Genomic DNA, 17882 nt, shown 5'->3' on the forward strand with positions numbered 1-17882 from the left:
TTCATTTCAGTTCTCAACTGCTCTGAAAATAAACTTGCAGAGACTTGAAACATGATACAAAATACAAAAGCTAAGATGCAAAAGCTTCATGTTGTTATGGAGTTCTGAGCAGGAGATGTTTTTAAAGCTCTTCCTTGTGTGGTGTATTCAGGAAGCTCCGACACCAGAGAGAGAGAGTCGGCTGCTGAAGAAGCATTTTATTTTCAAACGTCCGTGTCAGGAATGTCATACCAACAAGTAATATAACAGCTGACTGCTGTTGCAGGTATGGAGGCCACGAGCTGCGACAGGAAGGAGGTGCTGCAGGAGCTGGTGGGAAACATCGGCGACTACTGGGTCACTGAAGGACCTTTTGGACGCATCAGAGCTAAAAACAAAGACACAGTCTGTGAGTAAGCATACTGAGGCAACCTACACTAATGCTGCTGCACACTCAGGTGCACTCTGACCTAAGAAACATTGATCTTATAAAAAGGCTTGTGAATGGGTTTCATAACCTCAATAGCATCAACATTTTATCAACCCATCGAGAATCATGTGGTTTCTCGCAAAAAGCAAAAACATGAAAAATCCACCTGATCGTCCAGGTCTCCTACTAACTCTTGTTGATGATGAATATTGACATGTACTGGCTCCTGTTTCCATTTTTCTTTCATTCAGTAGCACAAAGTGCAGGTTTGTGTGGTTTGATATCCAGTGGAACAAATGATGGCACAACAGAACCTGCATGCTCCTGAATTAATGTTCCTGATGTTCAGCCACCGTATCAGTCCAACAAAGCATCTCGGTGGCACAGAGATGCACCCGCCCCACTCAAGAGCATGTTGTGCCAAAGGTGGTGTTAGTGAAACCAGTCAAGTATGAAGATCTGAGATTTCATCCAGTATTTGTGGAGTGTGTGTGTTGTGGCTAGCTTTGCGTGACACGAAATAAGATGACTGATTGACACCAGAGGGAACACTGAGTCATCAGTCACAAAGAGGTGGATATAAGGGTAGTCCTGATGTCCCACGTAGATTTGGCCCAATCCAGAATTTCGTCATGGAAAAGCAGGCAGAATATTTGAAAATCAATCTGCACGGTAGATTATCGTACTATAATGTGTAAGCTTGTGTATTGAGGGTTGTTTTGCAGCCATCTCTTGGTGCCAAATCAGAATCAGAAATACTTTATTGATCCCCGAGGGGAAACTCTTTTGTTACAGCAGCTCACCTTTACGTCAGTGCACACAGGAATAGAAGTACTAAGCAAAAAAATATAATACACAGGATAAATGAAGTACAAAGTGGATATAAGTATAAAATTAAAACAAGTGTAAAGTACAAAGTGGATTACCGGTTGATGATAAGTATGTGCGGTATAATAATACAATGTAATAATATAAGTAATAAGTTATAGTGCATGTACTGACAAGTAATGCTATTTCCAGCCTCTCATCTCCAATCTCTTAGGGTCAATAACTGCAAGCAAATTCTCAACCTGTGACAAACACAGGCCACCAGCAAGCTTAAGTTTTTCTGTCAGTAGAATATCTTACAAAACCATCTAATGTAATGTAATAAAATGAAGTTGGAGTCAAGATCTTGGATTTCTTCCATTAGATCATCCTTAATAAAAACAACTGATGAGCTTTATTCTTTGTGTGTATTGGCAATGTTGCAAGATATCAATTCAACTTAAACTATAATTGACAGGACAGTTTTGGTTTGGTGTAACAGGAGGTCAGATAATTGTAGTTGCTGCTGTAATGACACAAATGTTGACTTCATTCTGTTTTCCCTTTCGACAGTGGACTCAGCTGGACTTGTTGCAAACATGACTGTAAGTATTCAGTGTTCTCACCAGCAAATGTATTTATAGTAAGGAGTTCATTCTGAAATGGGATAGGCACCATCTGACAAATGAGAAGTTCTGATGAAATGATAACCGGTGTGCAAGTAAAACCTACTCAGGTATTAGTTTTACATGCAACATTTTTCTTGAACTGCTGAAAAATTACACATTATTTGCCAAATATAAGAAATAAACACAACTAACTATTATAAAAATGTGTGTCTATTTAAAATGTAATCACTGTCTGTGTATTTTTGCTGATGTCAGTGTAAGAAGCCAGACCAAAAGATCAAGCCGTACCTGAAGCCCAACCTACCCAAACGCCTCCACTATGCCAACAGCCGTCGCATTGAAGATATTAACATCCTGGTTGACCCAAAATGGCTGTTTGAGAGGTATCCATCATGCATCTTCAGTTTGTCTGCCCTCTTTCATTTTTTTGGTTATTTCTTATTCACAGTTGTAGCTTGGTGTTTTAGACCTTTTGAGAGTAGTCACCAGTAGTTACGAGTAAAATGCAACTTCATTGAAAGGTCCAACAACCCACAAAACGATTACAGATTCAAATCAGAGGGCAGGCTGAAACCACATAAAAGGTGGAAGGATAACAGTACAGTTATTCATGATAATAGTAACAGTAACAAAGACTGCCCGGGAGGTAGAAAAAACTCCTTAAGACACTTCAGATTGTACAGAATACCGTTGGGTAAGACATGAAAAACACTGGTGTGGTCATTCAGGGGTTTAAGATGCAGTTTTCCCAACATAATGACCATAACGTCAGTCTCTGTAGGAGTTTACAGGCCACTGATTTGAAACCAATGAATTTTAATAATCACATGGAGTTTATTCCTTCACCTCCCACCCCTTCAAGCTCTGCACACTCAGTATTTCAGTATTTTTCAGAGACTGATGTGACTAATTTTAATGCTAAAACTGGAAAACTGTTTTGTGTGTCCCCACAGATTTCCTGGATCTCTCACCTTCTGCTCTGGCGGCACTCACGGCTATGACAACGATGCTGAGAGCATGCACGTGAGCACTGTACTATTCTGTTCTATTAGTCATCAGACAGCAGTAATGTCTAAATAAAAAACCTTTCTGCTCCCTCCAAAATATTGAGAAAATGTGTCTTTATTGCAGTTATTCCTTTCGTTTTAATACTTTTTTGACTAACTTGACCTTTTCCCCCCAACATAGCCACCATTGCCATTGCATCACTGAAATAAATGTTTCACATTTCTTCCTTCCTCTTTTATTGCAGGCCATGTTTGTCAGTTATGGACCCAAGTTTCAGTACAAAACAGAAATCGAACCCTTTTCCAATATCGAGCTATACAATCTTATGTGTGGTGAGTTTATGGGTGTTTCTTGACTAATTACCAATAACCGTACTGTAATTTGTTGTGGTTTGGCTTTAGGCCCAATCAGGGCAACCCAAATCTAAACCAAAGGCACTGATATTATCTAAAACCAGTCATATGAACCTGCAGATACTTGAAGCTTGCTTGTGATAAAGAATGGATCACTGTCAACATTTTGTCTCCCTTAGTGTTTATTATTAAAATGATTATCCTCTTGTTGTGAGTCCCTTGGCAGGTGGTGCTTTCATAATCATGCATTCAAGTTAGGTAACATTTACAGATTTAACTTGGCAGAAAATTAATCACAAAGGCCAATCAGGGAGCTAACATGGACATTGTGGAAAGAATGCGATTGTGGTAACTCAGCAGGTTAAATGCACCAACCATGAAGAGTTACCACACGGTACCACCATAGCTGTCAAAAAATAAAGCACAATAATTGTTAATTGTGATGATTACTTTTGTCACGTAAGATTTTAGCTAAAGCTGAAATAAAATAAAAACCTTTTGGTGTGGTTTGGGAAATGTTTGGCTGTAATGTAAACTACACACAATCTATAGTTAACAAACATGCAAAGTCACTGGTGTGGTCCACAAAACTAAACAGTCATTGTTCCATGCAGACGTGCTGCAGATCTCTCCCACTGACAACAACGGAACTCATGGCAGCATGAACCACGCCCTGAGGCGGCCCTACCACACACCAGCGCCCCCTGCGGAACGGAGCGGGCCTGTTCAGTGTCCGCTGATCAGCCTCGAACCTGCAGACAACCTGGGATGCTCCTGTTCCGCCCTGGTGGGTATTGTCACACTTAGGTATTGCAGAGTAGAGTCACATTGAACTGGAGAGAATTATGTGGAACAGAACAGAAAAGACAGTGGGCCTCATTCACAAATGTTTTCTTATTTTTTGTTTAACTTTGTTTGTAAAAACCTTAATTGTGACTCAGGATTGTTAATTAAATGCACATTCCAGGCAATCAGTTAATATCATAAGGAAACGCACAAATAATCCTATATAAGTGCATCAATCCTTAATGGCATTTGTAAACCATCTACTGTACCTACCAGAGCAAAAAAGGGCAATAACAATAAAAAATAAACTGAGTCATATAACAATTAAAAGTGGGTATGCATGCTGAAAAGAATGTGATTCAAGTGTGCCAAAAATAGTGACTTACGCCTTGTGCCATCATCCAATATCAAGCAAATCAGAGGGCTGATTTTGTATTACGCAAAACCTAACCGTTTTAGAAATATGATGAAAAATGTAAAAAACAAACAAAACAAAAACACTGACAGTATTGTGTTGTGTGGTATATGTTCTTTCTTTACCTTGAACTCGCAACAAACCATGAAAAGAATCTGGTCCCGACCACTCGTAAACTTTGTTCTCACCTATGAGCATTTTGATAATCACAAAACTATCATGAATCCGACAAAAGTTGTTATTTTGCTGTTTTTCATTTAGGAATTTTTCATGCATGAGGCCCAATCTGTTTTCACAGTAATGTCTTCTCAAAGATAAGACAAGGTAAGAGTACTTTATTAATCCCAATGGGAAATCGGGGAAGAAATAGTGAAGACACATGACTTCGTACTACTGCTTAAGGCTGTCTCATCAGCTTTAAAATATGGGTATGAAGGCTTTTTGAACTTGATGATGCCCAAAAGACCTCAAACTGTGATATGTTTTGTGTAGTTAGAACGTAATCCAAAAGAAATTACTTGCAGGCAAGTTCTGACAGCATCAACCTGAGATTCTTTTGTTCCTGGATAAAATGCATCAGATTCTTGGGCAGATGTGAGGTTTCAGACTTCATATCACACGAATTAATGAATAATACTGAGTTTGTTCTTTGTTTACCTTTAACACCTTTCCTTTCATTCTTGCTGATACTCTTTTATCACACAACACACCTGACACTTTTCTCCACCCGTTCCAACCTGCTTGCACTCGCCTCTTCACCTCTTTTCCAAAGTCTCCATTGCTCTGAACTGTTGACCCTAAGTACTTCAAGTCCTGCACCTTCTTCACCTCTGCTCCCTGTAACCTCACCGATCTACCTGGGTCCCTCTCACTGACACACATGTGTTATACAAATAAACTTTATTATTATTATAAATGTAATCATAGTCAGATCTCTGCCCTCATGATAGGGCAGTGATATTATAAGCCTATTAATTAATTTATGCATTCACACAGATTTTTTTTGCCAGTTGTCCTTCCTGCATTTGGCTGCTGCAGCTGTGTTGCTTTCAGCCTTGATTATGTGTTTAATGTCTTCATATTTCTCTAATATTATAGATTGCTCTTCATTTGTGAAATATGCTGCTCTGTTGCCAGTAGACCATGTTTGCAATTGGTCATATGCTGCAAACACCGCCCCTTTTATGTGAACGCGCTCATGGCTGGATTGGGAAACCCTGGGTTGACTTACTGTGACCACTCCTGATTGTGGTTGTTAGGGTTAGTGAAGCCAGATAACAAAAAGAGATCTGGGGTTTGTTTTTGTTTTGCTTCGTAGTACAGGCCCCTGGTGTTGAAAACAAACTAAACAAAGGTGCAAAGATGCAATAAAACAACAGGCTTTCAACTCTAGCACATAGAACACAAACTATAGAAGGTACATGCATCTGATGTTGGCACGGATACGCCAGGCTCCACCATCAGTTTATCACTGTCTCCATTTCGGTGTCTCCTGCCTGTCTGTCCATAACAGAAGGTCAGACTTACTACCAAAAGTATTATAGCGACGACATCTCTCCACCAATCCACCTCCAGCCACTCCAACCATCACTTCTGTAACCTCCGCAGTCACTCCTTCAGCACTGGTGTATTCCAGCCCCATGTCCAAACTAGCACCCTTCTCTGGCTCGGCGGAGGACTGCGATGGATTCCTATTGCTGTGTTCCCTGGTCCTAGAGATGCAGCCGCACCTGTATCCCGACGAGCGATCCAAGGTAGTCTTTTTAATCTCACTACTCCACGGACCAACACTCCACTGGGCAGAATCCATATGGTCACAAAATGGATCCGTCACCCAATCTTTTCACAGTTTCGCAACACACTTTAGAGAAGTGTTCAGCATTCCAGCTGTTGATTCGTCAGCCAGTCATTCGCCTGCACCCCGACCTGCCAGTCCTCAGCCTGCACCTCTACCGGCCAGTCTTCAGCCTACTAACCAGCGACTCGCCTGCACCGCCGCCCAGCTGCTCGCCTGCTCCGGCGCCGTCTCCAGTTCCAGCTCCACTGCGACCTCTAGTTCCAGCGCCGCAGCGGCCTCCAGTTCCAGCGCCACGATCCAGCAGGGAGTGATGATCGCCGCAGAGCTGGAACTGGAGGCCGCCGGCGATCATCACTCCCAGCTGGATCGCAGCAGCTCCCCGTTCTCGGACTCTCTGCCGGACCGCAGCAGCTTCCAGTTCCCGGACTCTCTGCCGGACCGCAGTCGCCTCCTTTCCCAGCTGGATCGCAGCAGCACCAACCCCTTGCCACCGCTGGATCTCAGCTCCACCCAGGTCCAGGTCCTGGGTCATCCGCCCGAGGTTCTCAGCTCCACCCAAGTCCAGGCCCCGGGTCGTCCGCCCGAGGCTCTCAGCTCCACACCTGTCCAGGCCCCGGGTTGTCCGTCTGAGGATCCCAACTCCGCACATACCGAAACCCCAGGCCGTCCGCCCGGATCAACCTGCTACCTGCAAGAGAACAATCACCACGTTGGCTGGGTTTTCGGCCATCGGGAGCTGGCCGTGGAGGGGGGGGGGTAATGTCACGGATACACCAGGCTCCACCATTAGTATAAGTATAAAATAAAATAAGTGTGAAGTACCAAGTGGGTTTACCGGTATAATAATGCAATGTAATAATATAAGTAATAAGTAGTATTGCAACAGCAGTAATGGAGGTATGAATAATAAATAGGAAAAAGCTAAATATTGCACATGAGTATTACACGGATATTGCACAATTATTCAAGTATTGCAGAGATGTAATGATCAATGTCCAGTTTAGTGACCTAGGGTCATACAGACTAACACTTAGAGGGAGGAGTTAAAGAGTTTTATGGCCACAGGCAGGAGTGACTTCCTGTGGCGCTCTGTGGTGCTTTTTGGGGGGATGAGTCTTCCGCTGAAGGTGCTCCTTTGTTTGACCAGCACGTCATGGAGTGGGTGGGAGACACTGTCCAAGATGGCGTGTAGTTTGGCCAGCATCCTCCTCTCTGACACCACCGCCAGAGAGTCCAGCTCCACCCCCACAATGTCACTGGCCTTACGGATCAGTTTGTTGAGTCTGTTAGCGTCCGCTACCCTCAACCTGCTGCCCCAGCATGCAACAGCATACAGGATAGCACTGGCCACCACAGACTCATAAAACATCTTCAGCATTGTCCGGCAGATGTTGAAGGTGTACTCCCAGGTACTTGTAGTCCTCTACAATGTCCACACTGACCCCCTGGATGGAAACCGGGGTCACTGGTGCCTTGGCCCTCCGTAGATCCACAACCAGCTCCTTAGACTATGTCGCATTGATCTGCAGATGGTTCTGCTCACACCATGAGACAAAGTTACCCACCACAGCCCTGTACTCAGACTCATCACCACCGCTGATACATCCCACCACAGCAGAGTCATCAGAAAACTTCTGAAGGTGGCAGGACTCTGTGTGGTGGCTGAAGTCTGTGGTGTAGATGGTGAAGAGGAAGGGAGAGAGGACAGTCCCCTGAGGGGCCCCAGTGTTGCTGACCACGCTGTCCGATACACAGTGCTGCAGGCGCACGTGCTGTGGTCTGCCAGTCAGGTAATCCACAATCCATTGCTGCCAGCTTCTCACCCAGCAGGGCAGGCCGGATGGTGTTGAAAGCACTGGAGAAGTCAAAACACATGATCCTCACCGTGCTTGCCGGCTTGTCCAGGTGGGTGTGGCTGCGGTTCAGCAGGAAGATGATGGCGTCCTCATATCCCAGCCGGGCTGGTAGGCGAACTGAAGGGGATCTAGGAGGGGTCTGACCATGGGCCGCAGCTGTTCCAGCACCAGTCTCTCCAGGGTCTTCATTATGTGGGAGGTCAGTGCTACCGGTCTGTAGTCCTTGGAGCCACTGGGACGTGGCGTCTTCGGCACAGGAACGAGGCAAGATGTAAAGACCCATCTGTCTCCATATTGGTGTCTCCTGCCTGTCTGTCCGTAACAGATGTAGACTTATAATAAGATAAATAGAATATGTAGAGAATACTCATGGATTAAATAAAATATAAAATTGTCAGGAGGATAATGTGAAATTAAATATCAACAGTCAATGTACCAATATTAAAAAACAAAAAAAACACTAAATATTATTATAATACAATATTACAGTTAAAATACAATATTAATTGGATAGAGGTGTATCACTGAAGCTGTGAGCATCCTGGTAGTGTTGTAATGAAAAAGTTGCATAAGGATCAATTAACTTCACTGTTAAACAAAACTTTTAAAATGGAACAAAAATGCATGCAATAACACTTTTGAACACATAGATGATAAAAAGTAAAGGTCAAAGATGTACCATTACTTTTACCACCACACTTTAACAGAAATGAAGGTTAAATCCACTGGCAAAATCCACAAGATAAACAAGACTGTTTTTCAGAGGTTCTTTTTGGAAGAAATTGATTTCACTTAAACTCATCCTTCTGTAACAAAATACATAAAGAATATTTTTTAAACAAATCTTTATTTGTATTCAATTACAACATTTGACACAGAAGACAAAGGAATGTGTGCTATATAAATAAACTTGACTTGACCAAATAATTGGCCAAAAGAAGGGGCAGCCAATATCATGATACATCTCTGCATAAAAGCACACTCACTTAAACAGAGAGGGCATGGAGAGCAGAAAAGTGAAAGTGAGCTCAACTTAGAGTGGATATTTTTATATTTGACTCATCCACGGAATGATAAAAATTGAACTTTTAATATCATTGTGAGGATTTCTTTGGCCTTCACCACCAATTACACATCCTGATTTAATGCACCAGCCATATTAAATGATTCATGGGTGCTTTCTGCAACTCAATAAGGACATACTGTATCTCTGCCTGTGAGGCACAAGGTTAGTGCTAGTCCAGGCTTTTTAGCCTTTTTAGTGTTTAGTGTTATGGCACACAAACTCTGGTCTTCTGCATGAAAGTCTGATGCGTTACACCCTTACTTTCCGCTACATAAAGGACACACTACTTCCTGCGTGGGCGCTGGACACAAATCGTGAGGTGTGGAATCATCCAATATTGATGTAATTCCTATGTCTGTGTTTTCTTGAGACACACTGAGGTTCTCTCCTCGCCTGCACCGGTTTGGTAGTTTGGTGATTTGCCATGCGCCACAGTGGCAGGAGAGAGTGTGTTGTTTCCAACGCAACCTGCTTGGAGCAGGTCAACAGCAAAGTGCACACCTAACCTGTTTTCTGTAAAAAATTTTACTTGAATTGGTGAAGGCACACCAACATAGAAATCTCTAAAATCATACAAAGTAATTATTCATGTTTTTGTTTTATCTGTTTCACTTTCTTTGAAACTCTGCGGAGATGAGTCAGCAAAGTTATTAGATTTGACTCCGATCACTACTTGCAGGCAAAATATATGGATCCTCTGTCACTGTCGACATCAGACCTGGAGAGCATGATTCAGAAGTGCAAACTGCTGCTGATAATAATTAACAAGGCTGGATAAAGAAGCTTTAACAGATGGAAAATAAGCAGTTTGTGTTTGTCCGTTTCCTGTTTCAACATGTCAAAGCCCCTGTCCACAAAGCCAGTTAAATAAATAAATGGTTTTCCCAGGAAACTGGAACACCAACATCTCACTGATGCTCTTGTGGCTGACTGGGAGCAAATCCATGCAGCCAGGTTCCAACAGCTGGTGGAAAGACTCAAACCAGAAGAATGGAGGCTGTCATAGCAGCAAATTAACATCAGTGTTCAACAGTCTCATGTGGATGTAAGGTTCAAGTGTCCATATACTTTTATAATAATAAATAATAAAACTTTATTTATAGAGCACTTATCAAAACAAAGTACAAAGTGCTTCACAACAAGAGAAATAAAATACCACAGTGAATGACGAAATATAAAGAAATAAAATACATAAAATACACAAAAGCAATAAAATAAACAATAAAATAAACAGCCAGTTCAGGTAAAATCATGTACTATAAGTATACGTAGTGACATAACAAGGCGCATTACTAGCTGCGGCTGACTTCCTCTGACCTCTGACTATTCTCTGATCTCTGACTATTATATCATTATATGAGAATACAATACTTGTATTTTTTTTAAAAACTCTCAGAAGTTAGGAGTGACTCACCTCTTACGTGCAGACATTTTTCCTAACTCAGCCAGTATGTTTAGCCTGAAGTCAGCCACCCATCAGTCCACCAGGTCTAAGATGATACACCGTAAAACACAGCTGTCTCAGCAGCAGGAAGGCAAATCATCACAGCCTCATTGTCTGCTTGATGATCACCACTTGGATTCTTAACCTCTCCTCCTTCGTCCTTTCCTTCTCCCCTGTCAAGAGAACAGAGATCCCCCTCCTCTTCAGTCCAGCCATTGCACTTTGAAAATGCATCTTTTTTTTCTCTGTCTTGTCCCTCCATCCACACTAACCTGACATTTTTGATATCTTAAAGCTTTTGGGAAACAGTCTCCCAAGAGGATAAATACAAAAGTCTGTAGTGTGGATGAGGAAAATGGCTGTGGGGCAATATAGTTAAGAAGACAACAGTTTCAAGACTTTTTCTCACTGCTTAGATAACTCAGTCAGTGCTAAGAAGGTAATAACATATTCAAAGTGCAAGGATTCTGTACATTGTAATTCCAATTTCAATTTGATTAGACTATTTGTTATATTCCCACAGAACGCCAGTTTTAATTGAATATAATATAAACCCTGTACAAAGTGGAAACTTTGCTCCTTAAGGCAACAGCTCAGTTCCTGATATTTTCATGAGGGATGGACACTGGACAGAAACAAACATGTCAAAGTAGACAAGCAAAGTATAGGTACTGTGGCACTAGTGTTTCAATTAAAAGAAACACCTTGATGTCATAGAAGGGATTTTAATCAGTCTTAACATTTCAAATCAATGCAGCTGGTTTTCTAACCTAAACTGATGTATAAATAACAATGTGTCAGTGACACTTTACTCCTTTACAGGCCAGCATATTGTGCAATATTGTATCATGTATTTAATTGTGTAAGTGTATACTGTGCTTGGTAAAAAAAATGTAAAACACAATAACTTACATTAATTTCCATTAACGGCATATGTTATGTTTTCTTTTCTTTTTCTCTCTCTTTAGAGTGGAAATGCTATAAACAGCCGTCTGAATCTGACGGCAGAGGAAGGTGAGGAGGTTCCATTTTGATGGCCTTTGTGCTTTAAAGAAAGTTCTCCTTACCTTAACTGTCTCTGAGATCTGTAATTTGTGTTTTTATTTTCTAGATTTTGGAATCTAGATTAGTTCTTTAAAATTGTGTCATTTTTTAAATTCCACAGATTGGCGCAAAGATTACTGGTCAAAATCTCTGCACCACTGTCACCACAACATTTGTTGATGATGATTTCAGTAATTCTGAGTGAACTGCACTTTTCGTCTTTCAGAGTCCGCTGCAGAGAAGAAACACATGCTGTTTGGTCGTCCCCGGATGCTGCAGCCTGACCAGAGTTACTGCATCCTCTACCAGGAGGGATTCATCATCGCCTACAGCCACAAAGCCCTGATGCCTCTGTGGAGCTCCTTCACCATCGACAAGCCAGTAAGTCTGTCAGTGGTGAAGAAAGAATATTAAAAATGTATGATTTTATTACAAGAAATGTTTAAATGTTTTAAATCTGAATCCTAAAAAAACAGCATGGTGATAGACAATCATGTTGATTTTTGAGGAATAACAAGATCCTGTCCAGTAATGTCAGGGCTTTGTACAAGGGTGAATTTCAAGTTAATTTACAGATTTACAGTATGGCAAGGTAAATTTTACCTAGTGGTAAAATAACCATCAAATTTTGCATGATCACTCAGACTTGATGTTTACATGTGGAATCTAAATTTGGTTGCAGCTGCACAGTGCATTCCAGAGTTGTGGCAGTTTATGTAAAATAGGCCACACCTACGTACAAGAATTTGGGAATTACAGGAAAACAGAATTCAATTCAATTTTATTTATATAGCGCCAAATCATAACAGAAGTTATCTCAGGGCACTTTTCCTATAGAGCAGGTCTAGACCGTACAGAGACCCAACAAATCCCACCATGAGCAAGCACTTGGCCACCATGACAGATCCTAGGCTCTGGGTCGGAAATAAAAAACAAAAAACTTTGGGATGTCTTTTCACAAATGTTATGAGATTGTTGGTAAGAAAACACTAGAAACAGTAGAAAATCTCTTCAGGCAGAAATTGGAGCAGCCTGTACTGATTCGTGTTGAACAAAGGAATCCAGGACATATTTTAAAAGTGTTTTATAAAAGGCCATGTGGTAGCACTATGTGCACAGAAATAAACAGTTCTTCACGGGCAGGGGGCAGGACTTTCCACAAACTAAATTGCAGCAAGGAGTTTTCTTGGATTATCTTTCTAACAAACAAACATACTGGACTCATGAGAATTGTCCGCTTGCTTATGGGTCAAGTTTTGGGGGAGGCTTCTGCCAGACCAGCGTAACGTCAGTTAAAAGTTAACTTTAAGCCCGGTTCTATGTGAGAAAACAAAGAGAGAGAGAAACAGAGTTACTTGCTGTTTGAGAGTTCCCGGGAAACTCATGGAAGCCTTTGCTGTAGGCGTGTGGTGATGCCAGAGGCTTAGAGCGGATGAGAGGGCGGCTGGTTCAGGAAGAATGACGTTCTGTGTGCAGATGTATAATAACACTCTCCTTGCCCCCTCGCCTCAGACCTGACCTCAAGCTTCTCAGCCAATCCCAGCGCGATAAATGAGCTGCCTTCCGTTTCCACTGTACTCTCTCTCACGCATACATTCTTCTCTAACACGCATATATTGTCTTCATACAAATATTATATATAATATGAAATGTATACACTGACTGCATGTGCATGTGTGAGTGAAAATATATAAATATGAGAGTAAGAATGTGTGGGTGTAAGAATGAAAATTATTTAATGTGAGAGTGAAAATATATGTATGTGAAAGGAGAATGTATATGTGTGACAGGGCCAGAATATATCATAGAATAAGAAGTAGTATCATATTCATATACTGTATTATATATCCTCAGGTTTGCTGTGTGGTAATTTGATTGAACTCATATTAATTTAGGAAATAGATTAGATTAGATAACTTTATTAATCTCCAGAGAACCCATCTTGGTAGCCTATGCACAGTGACAAATAAGATACAGACGTTAGACAGGTAACAACTGTATTGGCAGTTTAAAACCATATTCACTTAATACTGTCGTATATTAGACAGAATACTGCCTAAGACCTTGTCCTTGCTCAGCTTCCCATGGAATTCAGCCTTCGGTTTCCGAGCCAATGTTATCAGAAACTCTTGATGCCCAGCAGACAGAGGCAGAAAGACTGCTCTCTAGACATAAGGTTGTGAATCTACAGACAAAACATTGTGTGTTCATATGTATAAATGTCTTCATCTGAACTTCATCCAGTATCTCTTAACCTTGCAAGCTCAGAGGTCCATTTGCAAATGTGTGACTGAATATTGCAATAAACTCTGGCAGACAACTCGCTCTTTGTGAATTCGTCTTTGAAGTGCCACCGCACAACAAATGAAAGACATACTGCCATGTTCCAACTGCCAGAACAGTCGTGACAGATATTCCAAGACGACATTATGGTAGTTTAAGTACCAGCCTAGCAACAAAATAAAATAAAAAATATTAATGCAATCAATGAATAGAGTGCTGCAGGTGCACGTATTTTTGTAGGCCAACGCGAACGTTAGTATCGCTCTGGTTCCCTCGACAAAAAGACAATGGGATTTCTCCATTCTCCAAGTATAAACACAACAAGGCTGTAAAGGCGGACTAGTGAGTAGTTTTCGTGTTTTTGGCGTGATGACGTTTAATGTCCCTGACAATCTCCGTTGTCTCATTTAGCCACATGTTAGCAACCACCTTTTTTAAGACACGTAAAAGCTTCAAAATTCACACTGATGTATTATGTCGTGGAACAAAACGTGAAAATCTCCTAAGCTTTTGTTATCCACAGACCTTATTTCAGGCATCTAACCAAAAACCCATTGTAGTGGTATCTTGCTGCGCAGGTAGCTTTGGTTTTCATACAGTTTTCAGGGACAATTTCTTTGGTCGAAAGTAGTTCCAATGAAAATAGATCACAAACCAGAGACCACAGCTGCTTCACAGTTATAGTCTTTTTTTTATTAGCCAAAATGACTTCATCTCAAAACGATGGCACATAAAACCAAAATGATTTATATTTGAATTGATTTTCCCCATTCTTGTAGATAAACTTGGACCCGTTGCCGGCAGTGTCACCAGACTGTTTGAGGGCTGATGTCAGAGTCCCAGCGTCCCAGAGTCCCAGATGTGACCAGTACAACACTGCTGCGAAACTGACGCACGCCTTCCTGTATCCACCCAGTAGGAATCAGCACCCATCTGACACCAAGACAAACTCACACTGAGCTTCACGAATCACAACCCAGAGTCAGTCTGGTCCATGTGCCTTATGCGCAGGCACACCCTCACACACACATGTACATGTATGACTTGATGCTTTTTGGGTATTTTTTTTAACCACATCTCCTGGTGTTCAAAAGGATGTGAGCATCTTCCGAGCTGCTACACTCACTTCCTCTGCTCTCTCTTTCTCACTTACTCTTTGACACACTTGTATGAATACGCACTTTCTACAGAATTTCTACCCTCCCATCTCATAAATTCTCCATAAATTCTTACACATCTGTTTTAGTGGCCCCTGTCAGTGTTTCCAGCACGCCTGAACTGTGTTTTTACTCATAACAAACCCCATCATCACCCAACACACTGAAACAACATAACTTACGTCAGAATAAAAATGTTACTTCCCCAGACGTTTTCATACATTATATTTGTCACCCTCATGTCAGAAAAAGGGTTGAATTCAGCCCACAGATTTATTCTTTTCTTTTTAATATGATCAATTCTTATATTTTCTGCCCTACATTTCCCACATTATATTGTAGAATTTGTCACCTTGTTTTAAAAAAAAAAGTTTTTTGAATTAAAAATAAAATTGAACTGGCATCCCTTCTATGAATATCACAAACAGGGGAAACCTGGTCATCTCTTCTCTCTTCTTGTGATGTTCATGGTCTTTATATTGAGATGCAGCCATGGTCCTCCCTTTTCATTGTCAACCCTGTCTCCTAAAACCTACGTTTACATACAACTAATATGCAACAGTAAATTTGTTTTGAAGGAAACGTAATGCAGACTGAAGGAAATGTTAATTAACATATCTAGCAAGTTTTTGATCATATCAATGAAATGTTCACCGCAAAGTATAGTTATATAGTATATAGTTATATTTCTTTTCTGCCACAATATCAGATCTTGCAATACAATGTCAGCTTCTAACAACTACCGCATAATTAAAACTTTGTATGGTTATGTGGAGGCACTCACAGCACTTGGTTCAGGAAAGATCATGAATCTGGTTTAAAACAGAAAACATCTGCAGTGACGTCTAGCACGAGACACAACGTGTTTAACATTTAACCCAAACTACGAATTTTCTGTGCTTTTGTTGCCTAAACCTAACCACACAATCCTGCACTCACCATCCACCCATACCACCTCCCTGTGACTCCGGTGCAGAAGATTGAGATATAGTATATTATAATATTTCTCTGAATCTAAGCAGCTGAGCTACCAGGCTGCTGCTCCTTCATATAGAAAAGAAGAGCCAGCTGTGAGGTTCCGGACACCTTTCCATCTTCTGCATCTGCTTTTTCTGTATGAGCAGGGTCACTTGGGGCTAAGGACTCTCCCAGCTCACTTTAGGCAGGAGGCGGGGTACACGCTGGAGACTGAACTGTTCATTCTCACAGGCAATACAAACTCCATGGTAGGCTAATTTGAAACCAGGACCTTCTTGCTGTGAGGTGATAGTACTAACCACATCATGACCTTGCCACTCCTCTACCACCAAACAAGAAAAAGAGAAAGTGTCATCCAACATGTCCTGGGACATAAATTATGCAGACTTCAAGCGAATGCATTTTGAGTGCCAGTGAGGGGCCTTGCAAGTTTTCTATTTTCCAGTTCCTGGAAATTAAGTAAAACCAACTGTTGCATGCAAGATAGGAAATTGGATGCAAAACCATTGGCATAGTCCATTGACATTTTGGCCTTTGACTTTAAATTAAATTTTGACTCACAAAACAGGAAAGTCTGCCTATCCACCTTCTCCTTTACACATCTTGTCTTTCCATTTCATGTTTGGTTGATGCTGTCTTCTCACTTGCCAGGAAAATATACTCTTTTCGCTTCATTACATGGACCTTATTTGCAGGTTCACATTCATGCTAAGTCAGTGTTTATTGCAGCACATCATTACAGTTATTTAAATGCTAAGTGCTACACTTACTATCTTTTTTGTTTTAATTTTTTTGGCTGCAGTTATTGTTCTGTTGAAAGTTCCAGTACAGAATACAAACTCCATGCACTGTAGTTAAAAGTATTGTTTTGTGTGGTGGTAGTGTTGTTGTTGCTCAGTGAATACAGAGATAATCACTTAAAAACGAAAGCACCCCAAGGTTTCTCTTCTCTAGAAATTACCTATGTTCCTCTTCTCCATATGTTACAGTTTGACAAGAGATCATGTAGCACACAAAAACATTGTGGGGGTGTTGTCAGCCTTGTATCTTGACTGAGAATGGAAATAACAACTTCCCTTGAGTTCCACAGTAACTCTGTCTTACTCCCTTCGTACTGCTTATCACGCACTGATTAGCTGCATAGTGTTGCTCAAAGTGAAATCTGTTTTTCTACAGAACTGAAGCAGGGTTTTTTTGTCTTTCTCCTCAAAATTGTGGCCTCTCACAATTGCAAAACATTTTCTAAGGATGTAGTTGGAAACAAATCCTATCTTTTAAGAGAGAAAATTATTGATATAAAAGTACACATATTTTACAAAGGATAGTACTAGGCAGTTATACATTGTGTTTTTACAGTTAAGTTCAGTGAAGTTCTTCCTCTCACCTTTCTGCAAGCCACAGATACGTGCAATCTGTACATTTCAAACGTTTAATCTCTACATCAAACGCATCCAATCCCTCCTCCTCCAAGTAAGAAAATCAACTCTTAAAGACGTCATTTTAACTACGTCTCTATGAAACATATTGTAGAAATGTTGATATGATATGTCTCATATGTATTAAAACGTACAGATTGCACATATCTGTGGTTTGCAGAAGCGTACAATTGATAAAAAAAATAAATTCTGGCGACTGGGCTGCACCACATGTTATCACATCCAAAATTGATTGTTTCTTGTTGTGTTTTTGCAGATCTGAATGCAACTGTGGACCAGCAGTACGATGCTCTACTTATGAGTAACGTGGTGCCAATGTACCCCGAGTTTAAGAGTAAGTTAATATCACAGCAAAAACTATACTGCACAACTTCCCTTTTTTCTTTTTGTTTAATCTTCTCTACTCTCCTCTT

At 41.0% G+C, this 17882-nt stretch overlaps 1 protein-coding gene across 1 annotated transcript in view; it reads left to right on the forward strand.

Moving 5' to 3' along the window:
- LOC122864476 (venom phosphodiesterase 1) overlaps positions 1 to 17882 on the forward strand; it is a 44631-nt gene that overhangs the window by 20913 nt on the left and 5836 nt on the right. The window contains exons 13-22 of the mRNA XM_044171936.1: positions 266 to 388; positions 1790 to 1821; positions 2101 to 2228; positions 2799 to 2868; positions 3098 to 3185; positions 3821 to 3993; positions 11540 to 11585; positions 11842 to 11996; positions 14678 to 14813; positions 17726 to 17803. Of these exons, the coding sequence (XP_044027871.1) occupies positions 266 to 388; positions 1790 to 1821; positions 2101 to 2228; positions 2799 to 2868; positions 3098 to 3185; positions 3821 to 3993; positions 11540 to 11585; positions 11842 to 11996; positions 14678 to 14813; positions 17726 to 17803 (1029 nt within the window). The remainder of the gene's footprint in view (positions 1 to 265; positions 389 to 1789; positions 1822 to 2100; positions 2229 to 2798; positions 2869 to 3097; positions 3186 to 3820; positions 3994 to 11539; positions 11586 to 11841; positions 11997 to 14677; positions 14814 to 17725; positions 17804 to 17882) is intronic.

Source organism: Siniperca chuatsi, linkage group LG17 (genome assembly GCF_020085105.1).
Source record: "Siniperca chuatsi isolate FFG_IHB_CAS linkage group LG17, ASM2008510v1, whole genome shotgun sequence".
NCBI classification, from domain to species: domain Eukaryota; kingdom Metazoa; phylum Chordata; class Actinopteri; order Centrarchiformes; family Sinipercidae; genus Siniperca; species Siniperca chuatsi.